At 37.7% G+C, this 18411-nt stretch overlaps 1 protein-coding gene across 1 annotated transcript in view; it reads right to left on the bottom strand.

Moving 5' to 3' along the window:
- Positions 1-18411, bottom strand: part of Atg3 (autophagy related 3) — a 41879-nt gene that overhangs the window by 22965 nt on the left and 503 nt on the right. Inside the window, exons 2-6 of the mRNA XM_008846999.3 lie at positions 18099-18207; positions 14599-14640; positions 11262-11311; positions 8113-8183; positions 5839-5946 (exon numbers count right to left, since the gene is read on the bottom strand). Of these exons, the coding sequence (XP_008845221.1) occupies positions 5839-5946; positions 8113-8183; positions 11262-11311; positions 14599-14640; positions 18099-18207 (380 nt within the window). The remainder of the gene's footprint in view (positions 1-5838; positions 5947-8112; positions 8184-11261; positions 11312-14598; positions 14641-18098; positions 18208-18411) is intronic.

Here is an 18411-nt window from a genome sequence, read left to right as displayed (position 1 = left end):
AAGTCAACTCCAAATAGATCAAAGACCTCAATGTGAAACTTGAAACTCTGAAACTGTTAGAAGAAAACATTGGCAATAACCTCCAAGATATAGATATAGGAAAGGATTTTCTAAAACAGACATCAACTGCCCAGGAAACAAGGTCAAGAATCAACAAATGGGACTTCATTAAACTAAAAAGCTTCTGTACATCAAAAGAAACCAAGGAAGTGAAGAGAACACCTAGAGAATGGGAGAAACCAGCAACAAGTGCATACCACAGGTTAAATAGGCCTGCATCAAACTTAAAACAACAAACAAACATAGGAGAAAAATCTTTGTGATAGGGCAAAACAAACAAACAAACAAACAAACAAAAACAACAACAACAAAAAAAGACGTATGTTCTCCCTCATATGTGGATCCTAGCAAAAATCCTGATAAGTGATTATGTATACAGACATAACTACATGAAGCAGGATAATGAAAAGGAACTAGGGAGGTAAAGGAAAAGAAAGAATCCGAAATAGATGAACAGTAGAAAACAGGTGTTAATAAGGGAGATATAGATAAAAATGCAGTTATTTTAAGGGGGGGAGGTTATACAAGGAGTCTAGGGGGTAAAGGGAAAGAAAGCGCTCAAGAGAAGTACGATCACAGGAGAAGGGTCGTAAGGGAGAAATGGGAAAAACGGGGGGCACCCTAAATGGGAAAACCATGGGCGAAGGGTTAGACAATGTGAGAGATAATGCCTAGCTAGTTTTAAAAAACCAGAGGGAACCATATTTGTCCAACAACCTACTGACAAATTATAATATATCTAGGCAAGGTTGATCTGAGAGCGTTTGGTTTTTGCCCAAGCTCTATCTACATGGCACATAGTAATTAAAAGTACCAGACCAGGGAACTAACGTTCATGGATGTTTAACAGCCATACTATGAGGCCTATACTAATTTGGACAGAGGGACATAAAGGACAGTTTTTGCTCCTTTCCCTCCTAGGTCGACTAAGTTCCAGGGGCCTATGAGCATCTCTCAAAATGTCCTGTAACTGTGGTGAGTCAGCTGTCCTCTTGATCAGGGAGGCAGTGGAGACCCCACCAGATGGACCTGAACCAGTGTCCAGTCTACAAGGAGGAGGGTCAACACAGAGGAAACATTTCCTCCATGCTTCCAGGAGACACCAGCCATGGTCGAGCAGGACCTTGACAAGGATTAATGGGGTCAATATAATTTTTTAAGAGTCCATATGTATAGCTAAAGGCTACATAACAAGAAACAATCCCAGACAGGAGATACCTTCCTTTGAGTTATTGGCTAGGGTTGTCCAAATGACTCCCAGACAGTAACCCAGCATAAAACTGGGAAAATGAACAAAAGTCCTCAATCTTTTTTAAAGGAATATTGACAACTGATTGCTGCTAACTGAGGAACAGCTGATCTTCCTAAAACAAGGATCTCTAGATAGGCTGACTAGATTCATCAGATGGACAAGCACTGGGGAATGGCTGGGGGTGCTGACAACACAGCGGACAGTAACAGGGGTGACAGAGTATATGGGCGCTAGTGTGTGAGACGGGGGAGGCTATGGGAAGGTGCCATTTGGGAAGTGGGTATACAGATGCATAAGACTGTGTGGGATGTTCTGTATGATATACACACACACAAAAAAAAATTAAATTAAAAAAATGTATTTGAAGAGGAAGGATAAAAATTTACTTCATGTTAATTAGTAGAGGTGATAAACGTTACCATTGAAATCTACCCGATGACTTTATGATTAAAGACATTTGCAAACATCTAAGTATTAGTAGCATTAAAAATGTAGGAAACAGCATATTAGAAAATGAAATGGAGATCTTCTTTAAAGGGTAAAAACTCATTCAATTCTATGTCTTACAGGGTTTATATCACGTTCAATATTGTATAACCATATTAATTCAACTGTGAACCTAAATTTTACAGCCACTTTCGAAAGAGATATATCCTTGCTCTGGAAATTGTTACTGAATATATTAAAGCTGTAATGAAATGCTTCTTCTAATCATGTGGTTATTAAAGAAAAAAAATGTTAAAAAAGAAAATCCTATCGGCTTTCCTTTGGGCCTTGGCCCCATCACGCTGAGGCTGCCTAACAGCACATGATTAGCTGGGACAAGTGTACCTTTCACCTTTCATCAAAGAAGCTTCCTTTTATAGATGAAGACTATTAAAGTTCCAGAAGTGGTCAAACACAGAGAACAATTAATGACACATCTTCAATGTAACCTCTACTCACAGGATGAATTCATCTCTTAACTCTCTACAAGGAAGATTCCTTATGCAGCAGATGGCCATCAACACAGAATTTTCACGTATTTCAACCCTCTGCCTCCCAAGTCTCAGGAATCATTGTGGAAGAGAAGGCAAAAAGATTATAAGACCAGAGTGGGTGGATGACCACAAAGAAAGAGTCTTCAGACAGCTGGTCAGTTACTCATATGAACTCACAGCAATACAGACAGCATGCACAAGTCCCATGAAAGCTCAAACCAGACAAATTCCCAGCATAGACATAAGAGGGCAAGAAGTCCCAATCCAACCTAAAGAACTTTAGGCATCTGACAGCCTAAAGACAGGAAGGGGGAATGAAAGTTGTCTTATAAGGATGGGATTCTTGGTGGGCCCAGAGGAGGGACCCACACTGAAGGACATTTGTGGATACAAATCACTCTATAAGGCATATTATGTATGACAGTATATTAAATTGGGAGGAGGGCAGTGGGGGGAGTTGTGGAGAGGGGAAAGGATCTAAATAGTATCAGGCTATATTGTATCAAAATAGTGAATACTCACTTAAAAAATATGGGAAAAAGAATGGCACAACTGACAGAGAAAAGGAAAGCTCACAAGATCCTGATAAAGGTAATTAACACTCAAGAGCTGTGATGCTTTATTCTGTCAACCTAGTTAGGATTGTAATACTCAGATACTTGGTCAAAAACTAGAGGTTGTGGTGGAAGTATTTTTGTGAGATAATGAATAAATACTTAATCCAATATTTAGTAGAGCATATCATCTTTCAAAATGTAGGTAGACCACATCAAATCAAAGGATAGAAGAGAAGAATGAAAGTCTACAGACTGTCTGAAACATCGACCCTTCCTTGATTCTCCCACCTGCTGCACATACCCTGCAAAAGTCATGTGTCAACTGTGGTGGTTTGAATGAAAATGTTCCCCCATAGGCTCCAAGTATTTGGACATTTTGTCCCCAGTTGGTGACACTGTTCAGGGAGGTCTTAGAAGGTGTGGCCATGCTGGAGAAAACCTGTCACTGGGGGTGGGCTTAGTTGAGTTCTTAAGCCTTGCTAGATCTTGAGTTGCTCTCTTGCTTCCTGTGCCTGCTTGAAAATGTAAAAGCTTAGCTTCCACTCCTTCTCCAGCCACCTCGGCCACCAAGCCTCCCCACATGATGGACTCTTGCCCCTTTGGAACCATAAGCTAAATAAACTCTTCCTTTCATAAGTTCCCTTGGTCATGGTGCTTCTATCACAGCAACGGAAAAGTAACTAATACATCAACCTATGAAATCACACAAATCAGTTCCTTAAAATAAATCACAATGTAACAGTGACCTTGAAAGTATGGCCCCTACAAAATTAAATTTTTCCCAGGAGCTCCTAACCTGGAGAGAGAAGCTGAAGCCCTGGGTCTAAAGGAGGAAGAAGAGACTTCATGAAAGGGCATGGTGGTGCACGCCTTTAATCCCAACACATGGGAGGCAGAGGGAGGTGGATCTCTGAGTTTGAGGCCAGCCTGGTCTACATAGCAAGTTCCAGGCTGGCTGGGGCTGGGAAAAAAAAGTTAATTATACCGGAAAGGCAAAGAAATTCCTTTTCCTCTCCCAGGTCTAGACAAAACTGTAAATAAAGTCATTTTCTTTTACTAATTCTTATCTCATGGTTGTCCTCTAGTATGGTATCAAGCTCTGTTCACATCTATCCTTTAAGTTGTATCAATATACACACCACCCTATTGGTTTTGTTTCTCTGGAGAAGTATGACTAATACAATGGCCCATACAAAACAAAACACACAGAAATCTAGAAAAGAAAAGAGATGAAGGGGAGTTGGCCTTTGAAGCCAGTTGGAAGAGCTGCTTTATCAATAAAATATGGTTTAAAGCTGAAACGCTACAGGTATCTCTAATAAACATTAGAATTTATTATATGCAATACATGAATTGAAGTACAATACTATGTTATTTTCCATATGTGAAAATGATGCTAGTTGTCCTGTACCTTTACGCAAACTTTTTTTTAAGCTGTTAAATCCAGTTTCTGTGGAGTTTTGTCAATCCAACCGCACTAATACCTATTTAGCTCTGTGTATTATGACCCTATAAACAGGTTCCTGGAGACTAGAATAATGATTGTGAAATAAAACTAGTAACTACAACTTTTCATAGCAGACAGTGCTATAAACAACTGTTCTAGTCAGTCAACAGGCAATTACTACCAATGTGGGACCTTTATTTTCCAGGCATTAGAAAATTAATGAAAAGCACTTAAAGATTTTAGAAAGATCAGGGGCAAAAAAAAAAAAAAGAAAAAAGAAAGAAAAAAAATGTCTAACAGCATTAATCAGCAAGGTAAGAGAAGGTGATCCCAGCACCCACATGGCAGCTAACAACCATCCATAATGCCAGTTCCAAGGGATCTGACACCCTCTACTGGCCTCTGTGGGCAATGTACAACACCAGTGCACACATGTAGGCATAACACTCAAACACAATAAAAAAACCTAAAATACAGATGACAGAATGTATGAGTTCCAGTGGGATGGGGGCTATAGGAGGGTACCAATGGGGAGGAGGTATAAAGATGATTAAGATGTTCTGTATCACATACACAAAAATTCAATTAAAAATTATAAAAAAAATTTTAAATGGGCCAGACGTGGTAGCACAAGCCTTTAATTCCAGCACTCGGAAGGCAGGCAGATCTCTGTGAGATCAAGGCCAGCCTGGTCTACATACTGAGTTCCAGGATACCTGGAACAAATCCTGTCTCAATAAATAAACACATAGTGGCAGTACAGGTTTTTATGACTGAATAATGTATACTCAGGGTTTCAGATAACATGTAAATATTTACAAAACACTTAAATTCAACTTTCTATTTACTGTTTTTGTAAAAAATTCAAATTTTGGGGGCTGGAGAGCTGGCTCAGTGGTTAAGAACAGTGACTGTTCTTGCAGAAAACCTGGGTTCGAATCTCAGCACCCACATGGCAGCTAACAACTGTCTGTAACTCCAGTTCTGGGGCATCCGACAGCCTCCTCTGTCCTCCGCAGGCACTGCACAACATGGGTGCACTTACCTACATGCAGGCATAACACTCGTACACATAAAATAAAAAATAAATAAAAATTCAACTTTTTAAATAAATATTTATTACACAACTTTAATAGAAAGCACTACAACAGATACTGAGAATTCTACAATTAATCTCTACCTTTACAGAGCTTTTAGTACTTACAAATTTCTTTTACTTAAATATTATTAACTGTTTCTCATACCAGTTCTCTTACGTGAAATAAATGAGTACAGTACACTTTCTGCCACAGTGGAACACATAATCCAGCAACAATGTAGTATGCAGCATAAGTACTTCTATTGGCTTTATTTTTTTCCTCAATTGTAAATAAAGAACCAACATTACTATTTGCAAACTGCAGCAGCAGTTTCTGCTTCTCTCAGGCTGAAATCTATGGGCACACCAGTGCCTTATGTGTCAGTTTCTAAAAATCAAGACTGCTAGACATTATGAAAAAAAGTTTAAAATACACTAAATATGTTATTCTGTATTCCTCTTACCTGTGTTGTGGTATGTATCTACCCATCCCCCATCGCCATCATCTTCTTCGATGATAGCTTCCAATTCATCTGAATACTCCATCTGCTTGCATCGTTTGTAGCATGGCACTATAAAAAAAAATGGCAAATATAATTACCAGTTCAAAATCCACTACTAATAATCTCAAAACTTAATCAATACCACCAAGATATTAAGGGAGCCTATTTCACTTCTAATGAGAGAGATAATTTAATAAGAGTTACATTCATCCCACAGATACATAATTATTTGTTCACATTAATCCTTCCCTGAGCAGCTTTATCACAAGACAAGTAGAAAGGCTCTGGTGAGTAGTCTCAGTATTCCTGTACCATAACAGTCTCTGAAGAACAGTTGGCTGAGGCCAGATGACACTGCTCAACTTCGAACTAATAAATCTTCACACTAATGGCTTTAGTTTCAGAACATGAAAATACCACCTGTCATACTCAGAGGTGGTAGAGGTGACCTCTGAATTGCAAGGTTAAGGTAACTGCCAAAATAAATTTCATAATTCATATTTAAATTATTTACAAGACATAAAACATTAAAATTCAATAGCTAATTTTACTTCCTTATATAACACTGGTGCCAAAATTTTCAAATACCAAATGTTATCAATGAACAAGTATTATTATTTTATAAGCCTAAAATTGACATCACAAAGTATAAACATTAATAGTCAACAAACTATTAATTTCCTGATTATTTAAGATATAAATTATCAATACTAAATACATTATAGGAAAGTTAAAAAAAAAACTGATGGTATTTTGTTTGTTTGCTTGCTTTGTGCTGGTGTACATCAAACTCAGGGCCATGGGCTGGGCAAGTCCTCTCCCATGGAGCTAGATCCCCAACCCTTGACTTTTTTTTTTTTTTTTTTTTTTGAAACAGTCTTTTTATAGTTCAGGCTGGCCTTGAACTCACTATATAGCCCATCTGGCCTCAAACCTGAGATATTTCTGCCACTATCCACCTAGGTTCTCAGACAATAGGCGCATGACACCATGTCTGGTAAAACTGCTGCTTTTTAAATAGTTTTCCTTTTGCAGTGTGGACTAAATTAGAATAAAAGTCAATGTATTGCTATGTTATTATTTTGAGACTATCCTATTTTTTAAATGTCTTAAATCCTAAAAAATTAATACCATAAGTAAGGCACCATCTGTTTCAAAAACATTTTTGTGGGGATGGAGATGGGACAGCCATTAAGGGTACTGGCTGCTGGGCTGGTGAGATGACTCAGTGATTAAGAGCACTGTCTGCTCTTGCAGAGGGCCTGAGTTTGATTCCCAGCACTCACATGGCAGATAACAACCTTTCGTGACTCCAGTTCTAGGGGATCCAACACCTTCTCTGACCCCCTCAGGCATTGCACAACAGGGGTGCACTTAGAAACATGCAGGCAATACACCCATACACATAAAATAAAGGAGTACTGGCTACTTTTGCAGAGGAGCTGGGTTCAATGTCCAGCACCTACACTGCCGCTAACAACCACCTCTGTAACTGTATCTAGTTCCAGAGGATCCAACATTCTCCTCTGGCCTCCATGGGCACTGAATGCATGGGTGCACTTACATACATACAGGCAAAACATTCATATACATATATAAAAGTAATTTGAGTCTGCAGACAAACATTTGATGGAACAATGGAAAATAAAATCTTTACTTTTTTTTTTTTTTTTTTTTTTGGTCTTTTTGGGACAGGGTCTCTCTGTAGCCCCCAGCTGGCCTGGCCCAAAACTCACTTTGTAGACCAGATTGGCCTTGAACTCATAGAGATTCACCTGCCTTTGCTTCCTGGTTGCTGGGATTAAAGGCTTGAAACACCACACCTAGCTAACTTTGATCTTTTTACAAATCAAAGGTGGTATCTATTTCATTTTCCATGTAAAGCTACATCGGAAAAGGATTAACATCAAGTAGTTAAAATGACTATTATAATGAAGTCAACTTAAAAAAAATTAAGAGAAATCTAAGTTTTCTTAGAATCTCTTTTCCACCATATCTTGAAAATTAGAACTCTTTGCTAAAAAGAAATAAAAAGAGATAAAAATCAAAATCAATGAAGGAAAAATACTGCAGGGATACGAAACCCAGAGCTTCATTAAATTCCCAAATTTCTGTCTATGAAAAGTTTTTGGCATAGCTTTAGTCAAAATTACAATCAGTCAGTGTAAACAAGTGGTTGTTGTTATATTCATATTGTGCAAAATCTACTAATGTATACAATGATACAATTCTTACCATTTTTGGTTACCAAAAATTGTTTCCCTGTTGGTAGGTATGCCTTCACTTTCAATTCTTCCCCCGTAGCCCTTTAAAAACATGGAAAAGCACCAAAATACAAAATATATTTTAAAAATCAAATATGTAACATAAGATAGCACATGTAAATCTCACAACTACAAAATCTGCACCCTGGGAAGATTGTTTTAGGATTGATTCAAAGTTTGCCATTAACAGTTATGTGTCAGGGCATAGAAAAGCATACAATAAAATGAAAATCTATTAAGAGATATAGACATAAGAGAATTTATATTCAGTATTAGACAAAAAATAAGTAGAATAATAGAATTAAGAAACCATTGTACTTGCCTCTAAACAAAAAGAAAATGCTACCTTTTACTGAGCTAGGCCTCACTGTATAATCTCCTTTGAGACTATTAATCTCAAAGTCCTGTTCCTCCTGAGATTACCCTAAGGAACAAAAAAATCTATGACATTCCATACAGAGTAGGTGGTAGGTAAAAATCCCTCTTCCTCTAGGTGGAGGATGGGGGTTAAAGAGAGTATCATGGTAGGGGCTGAATTTGGTCTATCTGAATCAAAATTTCTTTAGGAAACCCATCACTTTGTACAATGACTATAACTAATATTTTTTAAATAGCTCCTCTTACCAATGTTTAAAATTAGAACTAAAAGATAAAAGATATTTGGATTACTACTGATATTGACAACAATAAATCTTAAGCAAACAACAACAACAAAAAAATCCCACTCACCCCACTAGTATGGGATTTAAATATAGGAGTTACAGCTGTTAACATGTGCTATTATTGATAAATTCTTAAAACTCTAAAAGGTTAAGAAATGATAATATTTCTACTTTACAGAAAAGGAAACTGAAGTTGAAAGGAGTCAGGTTGTTCAGTCACAAAATCAGAAGGCTGAGGAGTCAGGATCAAGCCAAGCGATTCCAGACTCCTACTCTTAAAGAACTCCTTCTGCAGATCAGACCCAACTGTTAACAGTTCCAAAATATTCTGGAATCTCTCATTAAGAATTTAATTCAGATTCTTCTGTGGACAAGTTCTGTTGACCAGAACTGAAGTGTCATGTTTTGTGCATTCTTGAAATTTTGCTGCCATTTCAAGCTTCATTTTAAATTTGAATCCCACAGATTTGAGAACAAGAAGATAAAGACAGGAATATCATTTGACAGCCGCCAAATCTTTGAAATAATCTCAACTATCAAATTCAATAATAACATGGCAGTGCTTGAAGTTCTGAGGGAAGAAGTTAAAGTAAGTTCATGATAACACTTGCTCATGAACATATTAGCATGGAAATAATCTGTTTCTACCATTAATTTAAAATCGTTACTTGGCCTCGGCAATCCAGCCAGAGGTGTGGGCACTGGCACAGGGTATGACTGAACTCTCAGTTAACAGTACAATGACAATCCATAAAAATAAGGGCTAGTGAGATGCCTCAGTGGATAAGGGCACCTCCTGCCAAATATGACAACCTGAGTCCAATGCCTGGGACCCACATGGTGGAATGACAGAACTAAGCCTTTGCAAGCCAGCTGTCCTGTGATGGCCACATGCAGCCGGGACATGTGCATGTCCAAACACGCTAACAAGAACTCTAAACTACTAATAGTACTGAAAAGATACTGCCCAGATATACAAGCCCCCACATTACACGAAGGTATGTATAATGTATGCATGTAAAACCTAATTTAGACAAACAGACACACATACTTTTTAAATCAGAATAGTTCTACAACGTGAACTTAATTGCTTTAAATTTAGAACAGAACTAAACAAAGAAAAGAAAGCTGATAATGTCTGATTTAAAATACATTTAGGTAAAGCCAAGAGTGGTGGCGCACACCTTTAATCCCAGCACTTGGGAGGCAGAGACATGCAGATCTCTCTGAGTTCAAGGCCAGTCTGGTCTACATAGTGACCAGGGAGCTACAGGGAGACCCTGTCTCAAAAAGACCAAATAAATAAATAAAACACTTTTAAGTAATTATTTAGCTAATTAGGTAAACACTAGTAATTACAACCTTCTCATTCAAGAACCCCAATTACAACTGCACCTTTTAAGTATACTTGAAAAGAATAACAACAAAAAAAAGGGATCTAACAGGTTGAAGCAGCTACATGAAAACAGATGATTAATCATAGGTAATTCTAGCCTAAAACAGTTCCGCCTTGCTGAGATCACTTTGAAGGAGACTTTTTACCCCATTAGTGCTTAAAAGTAATAAAACTGAATATATTTTAAAACATTTTGTATTAAATGACTTTAGTATTTAAAAGAAAAGTTAAATGGAAAAGAATTTACATCTATAATCCATTATGGGCAGTCACAGTCAATGCTTTAACTGGCATCATGAGACTTTTACTTCTTGCTAATTAATACAGACGGTGCATAATCTTTAATTTTAAACGTTTGTACACTAGGGGGCAGGAAAGATGGCTCAGTGGTTAAGAACACTGTACACTATATTTTATTTATTTTTAAAAATATTTTATTTTATGTGTATTGCCTGCATGCAGGTAAGTGCACCCGTGTCATGCAATGCCCGTGGAGGACAGAGGTGGTTGTCAGATGCCCTGGAACTGGAGTTAAGGACAGTTGTTTGCTGCCATGTGGGTACTGGGATTTGAACCTGGGTCTTCTGCAAGAACAGCCAGTTTTCAACTACTGAGCCATCTCTCCAGCCCCTCCTTTTTTAAAAAAATATTATTTTTAACACACTATATTTTAAAGAACATAAAACTTCACAAAAATCTGTTTTATCATTAAAATGTTCAAAATTATTTAACTTGAAAATAGAAACATCAAATTTATTAAACTCCAGAACATATATTTTTAAGGAACCATAAGATCAGAAAGTACAAAGGAAATTTTAGTAAAGGAAGTAAATGATTAAATATGTCCACCCTTTGTGTTAACAGAGCAAAATAAAATGTGTATCATATCATTTTCTGTCTTTATTTTCCTTGGACTATCACTAGGGTGCCACTTAATAGAAAATCTAACAAAGAAGGCTAACCTTGCCAGTCTAACTTTCATACACTGGCCTAGTCTACAAACTGCCACCATTTTGAAGCCACGCCCCTTTTACCTCTTGCTTTGCACTTGAAATTACTTACCATTGCCATGTTGGACAGTGGTGGACTAAGTGATCTCCAGCTGCCACAAACTATTGAGAGTTTGCAAGAAAGAGGAAAAAAGCAAAAAAAAAAAATTGAGTATCAATACAAAGTGACAAAATACCAAATTAATCACGCTGGGTAAGATTGATACTTAATAATCAATTAAAATGTAAGTAACACCACCCTGAAGATTTATTTTCAATTATTAAACTCTAGCATCTATAAAAACTCCATTTTAGAAGAAAAATTATTATTTTAATTCAATTTTAATCACCAAATCATGCTCAAAACAAGGTATGAAATTACTAAAAGGCAACAGATTTAAAATGTCAAAATCTGTGTCATAGTTAATTAAATATAGTTTTGCTAATGACTAAAAATTCAATGAAAATCTTTGAAAAACTACCTTTGATATAAACCTACTTCATCAAATCACAATATAGGGTTCTTCTTCCTCTTACATGATTTTTAACTAATGTTTTGTGTTTTGGTGGTGGTGCTAGGGATCAAACTTGGGGCCTTGGGCATGGTAAGGACCCTGTGGATAAGCTGTATCCTCCAGCACTCTTTTTTTTTTTTTAATTTCAATAATGACCAATGTTTTGAAAACTTCACCACACTTATAATCATTATTGAAGGAAACATAGTGCCTGACAATGGGAGAAAAACTTACAAGTTTCAGGAAAATCAATTTAATATTTCAGGAATTTCTTGTTTATGTGGATATAAGGTGATCTTACTAAAGGACACGGTTCTCACTTTTCTTAAAAGTAGAAAATGCAAGCCTGCTAAGAATACACTGTACTTTCCCAATGCTTTTATTTCACAACAAACAGCTCTGACTTAAAACTTGGTGTGACTTATGGGTTTATTACATAGTAAAAAAATTTATTTAGTCTTCTTAATTCCTTTTTGACAAAGTATATCTAACTAAAAGTCTACTTTCACTTGAGGGCAGAAATTTTATCAAATATGCATTCTGAGAATAACCTAGTTTACTTGATACAGCAAGATAAGATGTAGCAACTGTATTTCCCAACAGAAACTGTTTTTCTTCTTTCATCTAAAGCAATCTTTCTGTTATTTAAACTGGTTAGATAAGGACAAATCCCCAAATAAAAACAATAGCCCCTATCCTTCGATTTGAAGCATTTACAACCAGACGCTACTTTTAGCTCAGTGGTTAACAACAAGTAATTTATCACTAGTAAAGAAGCAATTTCACAAAATGCAACCCAAAGAAATGATTAAAAGTAAAAATTATTTAAGTATATTGCCCTCAAGCCACAAGACACTAATTTTACCTAACAGCCCCTTAAGTAATAACTATTAAAAATTCATAAAAAACTATAAAATAAGCTACTTTAAAAAAACATAGAATTGTACCATTTTTTTAAAACATAAATACTTTTACATTTCTCAGTGGGGGAAAAAGGGGAGTTAGAAATTGTCAGGTAAGAGCTCAGAAACAGTAAGAAGAAACAAATTAACAGCTGAGTGCAGTATACCATATTTATCCCAAGCAAGTCACACCTTCCCATTTTCTTCCTCCGGCTCATTCTAATCTAACTCAATCCTATAATTATGTTCTCTCCCAACCCAGCATTACATGCTTGATATCCAATTAGCTTAATTTGGCCTTAGATTTTTTTTTGAAAAAAGGGGAAATTCATAACTCAGAGATTATTGAGTGTAAGTTATTCATGTTAGGATGAATTCCCATTTTGAAACATTTAATTGGACCTAACCACCACAGATTTGGATCTCTAACTTCATTTAACCATTACTTATTTTCACACAGTAGAGACAAAGCCAAAGACTGCAAGAACAGTATGCTCTCATCTCTGCTCTAGATTTCAGATACTTAAAGGGCCATGTCTAAACCAGGCATGCATTTGGGAAAAAAATTACTAAAACCCTGAAGAACAAAACTAACTTTCATTTTGGCATTTGAAGTAGAAACTCATAACACCCAAAGCAAAACAGTCCTTTCAAGAAATGTCTATCCCAAACTCCTCATTTTATAGATGGGGAAATATGTGGTTTGGCCTGGATTTGCCTAAATTAGGAGAAATTAGAGATGGGTTCAGAAAGCAGGTCTCCTGGGCTCTTTCCAAACCTCCCAGTGTCTTCATTAAATGAAAGCAGTTTTAGGGGCTGAAATGGCTCAGCCATTCTTAAGAGCACCAGCTGGTCTTGCAGAAGACCAGTGTTCAATTCCCAGCGCCCACATGACAGCTGACAACCATTGGTAATTCCAGTTCCAGGGAATCCAGCACCCTCTTCTCACCTCTGTGGGCATAGCACAACACAGGTGCACTTTATATACATGCAGGCAATACACTCACACACATAAAATAAAAGTAAGAAATAAAATGGTTTTTAAAAAATGAAGGCAGTTTTAGAGGGAAAAAAATCAGCAAGCCATTCTTAGAACTTAGAAAGAACTGGGTCTGAAGAGGGTTCATCATAACTGAAAACTGAAAAATCAGTTAATTCTTTGGTTTAATATCACCTAATTTACAGCCACAGATACAGCCTCATCATACAACATAGTTTTACTTCACAATGTTGCATCAATGAAAACTATTATATTGCCAATGAATACTTTCCGTGTAAATTGGAAATCAAGCTTAAATAAATTCTTTGCTTTTTATTAAGAACATGGTAAGTCTGATCCAACCATAACTATCATAAAACTGAAGTCTCCAGGACAAAGTTCTCCCAGAGCAAACTACCAAAATGAATGAGAACTCTTATAATAAAGACTTGGTGGACAAGTGAAATGATTCCTCAAAACATAACCCTATGAAAAATATTCAGTACAGTTTAACCAGTGGGGAAAATAACCACAAGTTCTGACATAAAGTGAAAACATCCTGAAATAAAATCAGTGTCAAGTATGTAATATTTAAGCTGAACATTAAGAGAAAAATCACATTAAAGCACTGAACTTAGTTTCAAAATGGGAAGGTCACAAAAATATACTTTTGGTGAGGACAGACCCAAGACAAAGCAAACACTAGAGTCCACTGCACAGCTCAGTCTAACACAAAGGAGTAAAGGACAAGTGAACATAGCAAAGCTTTTCATTCCGTCTCAAGCCTTCGTTTCTAAACAAAGATGAACTATACAAAAACAAGAGAAGTGGCAAACTGAGACGTTACTGTTGTCTTCCAGGGAAAGTGGAATTTCTCTTCTGTAACGATTATAATTACCAAAACAAAATTTCACTCAAAAAGTTCAACTGTTTTTTTTTTTTAACAAAGAAGATAACCCATCCAGTCTAAAATATCTGTAAAATACAAAGGCTTCAGAAGATTGCAACACCCACCTCTTCTGGGGTGATCACACCTGTTTCCTTAAATTTTGATTCCTAAATAGAGCAAAAAGAATAAAATTAGTATTCTTTGTAGTCAATTAAAAAAAAAAAAAGTTGGGGAAGAGGAGGACAACAACTATTTGCCCAGAAGTCTCATAGACAAGGAAGAATACACACAAAAAATTATGTATAACAGCACTGTTACCTGACTACAAAGCTATATAGGTGTAAATACAGTGAGTTACATGAAAATGAAAATAATTACAGTACAGGTTGATCAGTGCAATAATAAAACAAAGCTGTTAAGAAAACATACTTTGATGTTCAGATTACAATAACTCTATAAATTATTTTACATCCCTGTAATGCAGGCAATGTTTTATTTAAACAAATATTAGAACCCAAAGATAGAAATCATTTAATATTTCCCACTATTCTCAGCTCCGCCATGAATTTTTAAAATTTTCCTTTCAACAGGGTCCTCTTATGTAGGCCAGGCTGGTGTGTAACTCATAATTCTCTTGCCTCAGGCTCTCCGAATACTGGATTTTTATGAGATGCATCAACATCACAATGCCCAGCAATCATTAAGATTTTAAAACAGTATTCTCTCCTCTGAAGCAGGGATGCTACTAACTTAATTTTTTTCTCCCTAAGTTTCAGTTATAGGATTTTGTAGTGGTCTACAAAATTAAAAAGAGCCATTTATTAACATTATTTATTTAAAAAACATTTACCACTATATGCTACCACTATGAGGCAATGGGATATAGGCCTGAAAAACAGATCAAACTCATCTTTGCCCTCAAAACAAGTTAAATTTTAATTGAGGAAGAAAAATCAAATGGTAAGAAACACCACACCATGAAGAAAAATAATTAAGGAAAATACCAGGTGATAGAGGCGAGATGGCCATCAGTAATAAAATAACTCCTCAGTTAGGGATGGGGCTTGGTGAGGCCCTGCCCTACCCATGCTGGAATTTTGACCGGCCTGATGTTGTGCAGGTCTTACGTAGGTAACCACAGACTCTGCAAGTTCATGAGTGCAATGGACCTGTTAAGTCCAAAAGATTAGAAGCAGTCCTCCTCCTCTTCCTGCAGTTAATGGTTGCTGGTGAGAACAAGTCACTTTTCTTCAGGACGGTGGCCCCTAGTAAGCTTCCATGCTACAATGGATGGCCCCCGAGATGGGGGAACACTAACTGAACTCCGAGGATTTAAAAAAGAACAACAACAAAAAAAAAGAAATGAAGTTGGGAGAGGTGTGATCTGAGAGAAGCTAGAGGAAGATGTGGGGGTGGATACGATCAAAATACAATGTATGTCTATGTGTGAACTTCTGAACAACTAAGTAAAAATATAAATAAATAAAATGAATGATAAGACAAAGGCTCAAACCTAGGGGAAAAGCATTTCAGGCTGAGGGAGCAAAAGAAACAAAATCCTAGCAGGAAGAGACTGACTGACGGAGCAGTTATTTAAACTAAGTTGGCTTATGCCAAAGCAATTAGGAAAGAGTTGTAAATGAGACTGGGACCTCCATGATCAGCCCCCCTCCCCCCAAATGACCACTATGAAGATTCTGGAGTCACTGCATGATGTCATCTAAACAAAATATGGCTTTCTAAACTGTGACTTCCTAAGAGAAGACCATCATTTCTTCCTGGGGATTCCCTTTTTTCTCTGTTGCAGTTCTTCACCTGGCAGGAATCTGTAATAATTCTCTCTGCTAACCAATGGTCAACCCAGAAGTGACTGCTTTCTTTTATACTAAAAATATATTTAATATATATACTGAAATTCTAACATTTTCATTTCAGATTGGTGAACAAGTGATTCTTCAAAACAATTCTACATTACAAATTCAATAAAATATAGCTGGTTTCTAAACTAGTTGTTACATATTCTTTTTTTTTTTTTTTTGAAACAGTTTCCCTGAAGCCCCAGCTACCTACCAGGCTGGTCTCGAACTCGAACTCACAAGATCCACCCACCACACCAGGCTAATAATATATTCTATTAGGGAACTGTTTTACATGCTCTCTCCCAGAAACTTAAAAGGTGTTAACAATCCTTCACTGTTAAAATGCAGTTATCTAGCCAGGTGTGGTGTCCCACGACTTTAATTCCAGCACTCAGGAGGCAGAGGTGGGCCAATCTCTGTGAGTTCCAGGCCAGCCTGGTCTACACAGCGAGTTCCAGGCCAGCTGGGGCAATAGTGAGACCCTGTCTCAAAAAGCCCCCCAAAAAAGAAAATAAATAAAAATAAAAAAGAAAGAAAGAGAGAGAAGATACCTAGGCAGATACAATATTCTAAAGACAATAAACATGCAATAGAAGCATTTGATTGCAATGACAAAATCATTTTCCATTTTTAATTATTTAAAAAGGTGGGGTTGGAGAGATGGCTCAGTAGTTAAAGACTACTGACTGCTCTTGCAGAGAGTATCCAGGTTTGATTCCCAGCACCCACTCGGTGACTAACAACCATTTGTACCTTAACTCCAGTTCCAGGAGATCCCACATCCTCTGTGGCCTCTGTGGGCTTTGCACAAGGGTGCAGTTACAAACATGCAGGCAAAACACTCATACGCATAAAATAATTTTTTTTAATTTAAAAAGGGAAGGTAAAGATTAAACATTCCCACTCTGTCAAGTAGAGAACAAAACTGCATACTCTTAGTCTATCAAATTATTTCATCTGGCAATAAGATCAATAAATTCTAACTGAACGTTTAAAACTAAACAAAAACGGAAACTAAGCAAATATCTGCCACTCATTTACTATTATTGCTTACTTTTCACAGATACACAAACAAGATACAACAAAAACATGTACCCCAGAAGTTGTAAGAAAACTTTGAATGCAGCTCTGGACATTTACCTTTGAAAGTAACTACTTCAATCTGTGCTTACAGGTAATCTATTGCTTTTCCTCTGAAAATGTACTGTTTCCAACACGGAAAAATTACATATTCAGGAATGCTGAACTGGTCCTTAGGATCACTTAAGTACAGGATTAATAACTAGTTACTACCACTTTAAAGCTTGGGAAACAAATTTTACTCTAGTTTGTCTCAAAGTTACTAATGTTACAATTCACTGGGTTCCTCTGAAAGGTAAAAGACCTCAGGTGACCTGATAGTTAAAACGTTCTAAGAAACTTGGAAGAAAATGTGGCAAGTCATTGGATACCAAACTCTTCATTTTCTTAAAAGATAACCTAATTCCCTGCTGAAAGCACTACGGATGTCAGGATTCAAAGTCCCTAGATTGTTGCCCCCATCTCCATTCCGATAAGAAGCACCCAGCTGCAGAGGCACAGCAGGCGGAGTCGCTCAAGTTTAACCGGGGGGAGCCAGTAAGCTCCAGCCTAGGGACAAGGGGCACCACTTGACCCGGTGTCCCACCGTTACACCCTCCCCAACCGTGCCGCCGGGAACAGACTTCTCCCGCGATGTGTGCAGGGTTAGCCTGCGCCCGCAGCCCCTGGCAACACCGTCGGCTTACCTTGAGGACCGGGGTTAGGTACTCGGCCACTTCCAGAGCCTTTCCCTTCACCGTGTTGATCACATTCTGCATCCTGTGGCCGGAGCCGCGATGGCGCGGGGCCGCAAAGCTGCGACAGGGGCCGGGGAGTCAGACGTTGTCTCCCACGCCTCCCACTCGCATCGGCCCCCGGGGGCGGCAGCGGAGGGGACCGCGCGGCCGACAGGCGACGCCACGGGACAGCCGGGGCCGGGGGAGGGGCAAGCGCGCTCCACGTCCCCCGGGCGCGCGGCCGGCGGGGCCCAGCTGTCACCTGCGCGCGAGCGTCGGGGGC

The sequence above is a fragment of the Nannospalax galili genome, unplaced genomic scaffold (assembly GCF_000622305.1).
Source record: "Nannospalax galili isolate Female #2095 unplaced genomic scaffold, S.galili_v1.0 scaffold743, whole genome shotgun sequence".
In the NCBI taxonomy this organism is placed as follows: domain Eukaryota; kingdom Metazoa; phylum Chordata; class Mammalia; order Rodentia; family Spalacidae; genus Nannospalax; species Nannospalax galili.
The sequence above is the reverse complement of the archived record's forward strand: the minus strand, read 5'-3'. Positions and strand labels throughout refer to the sequence as shown.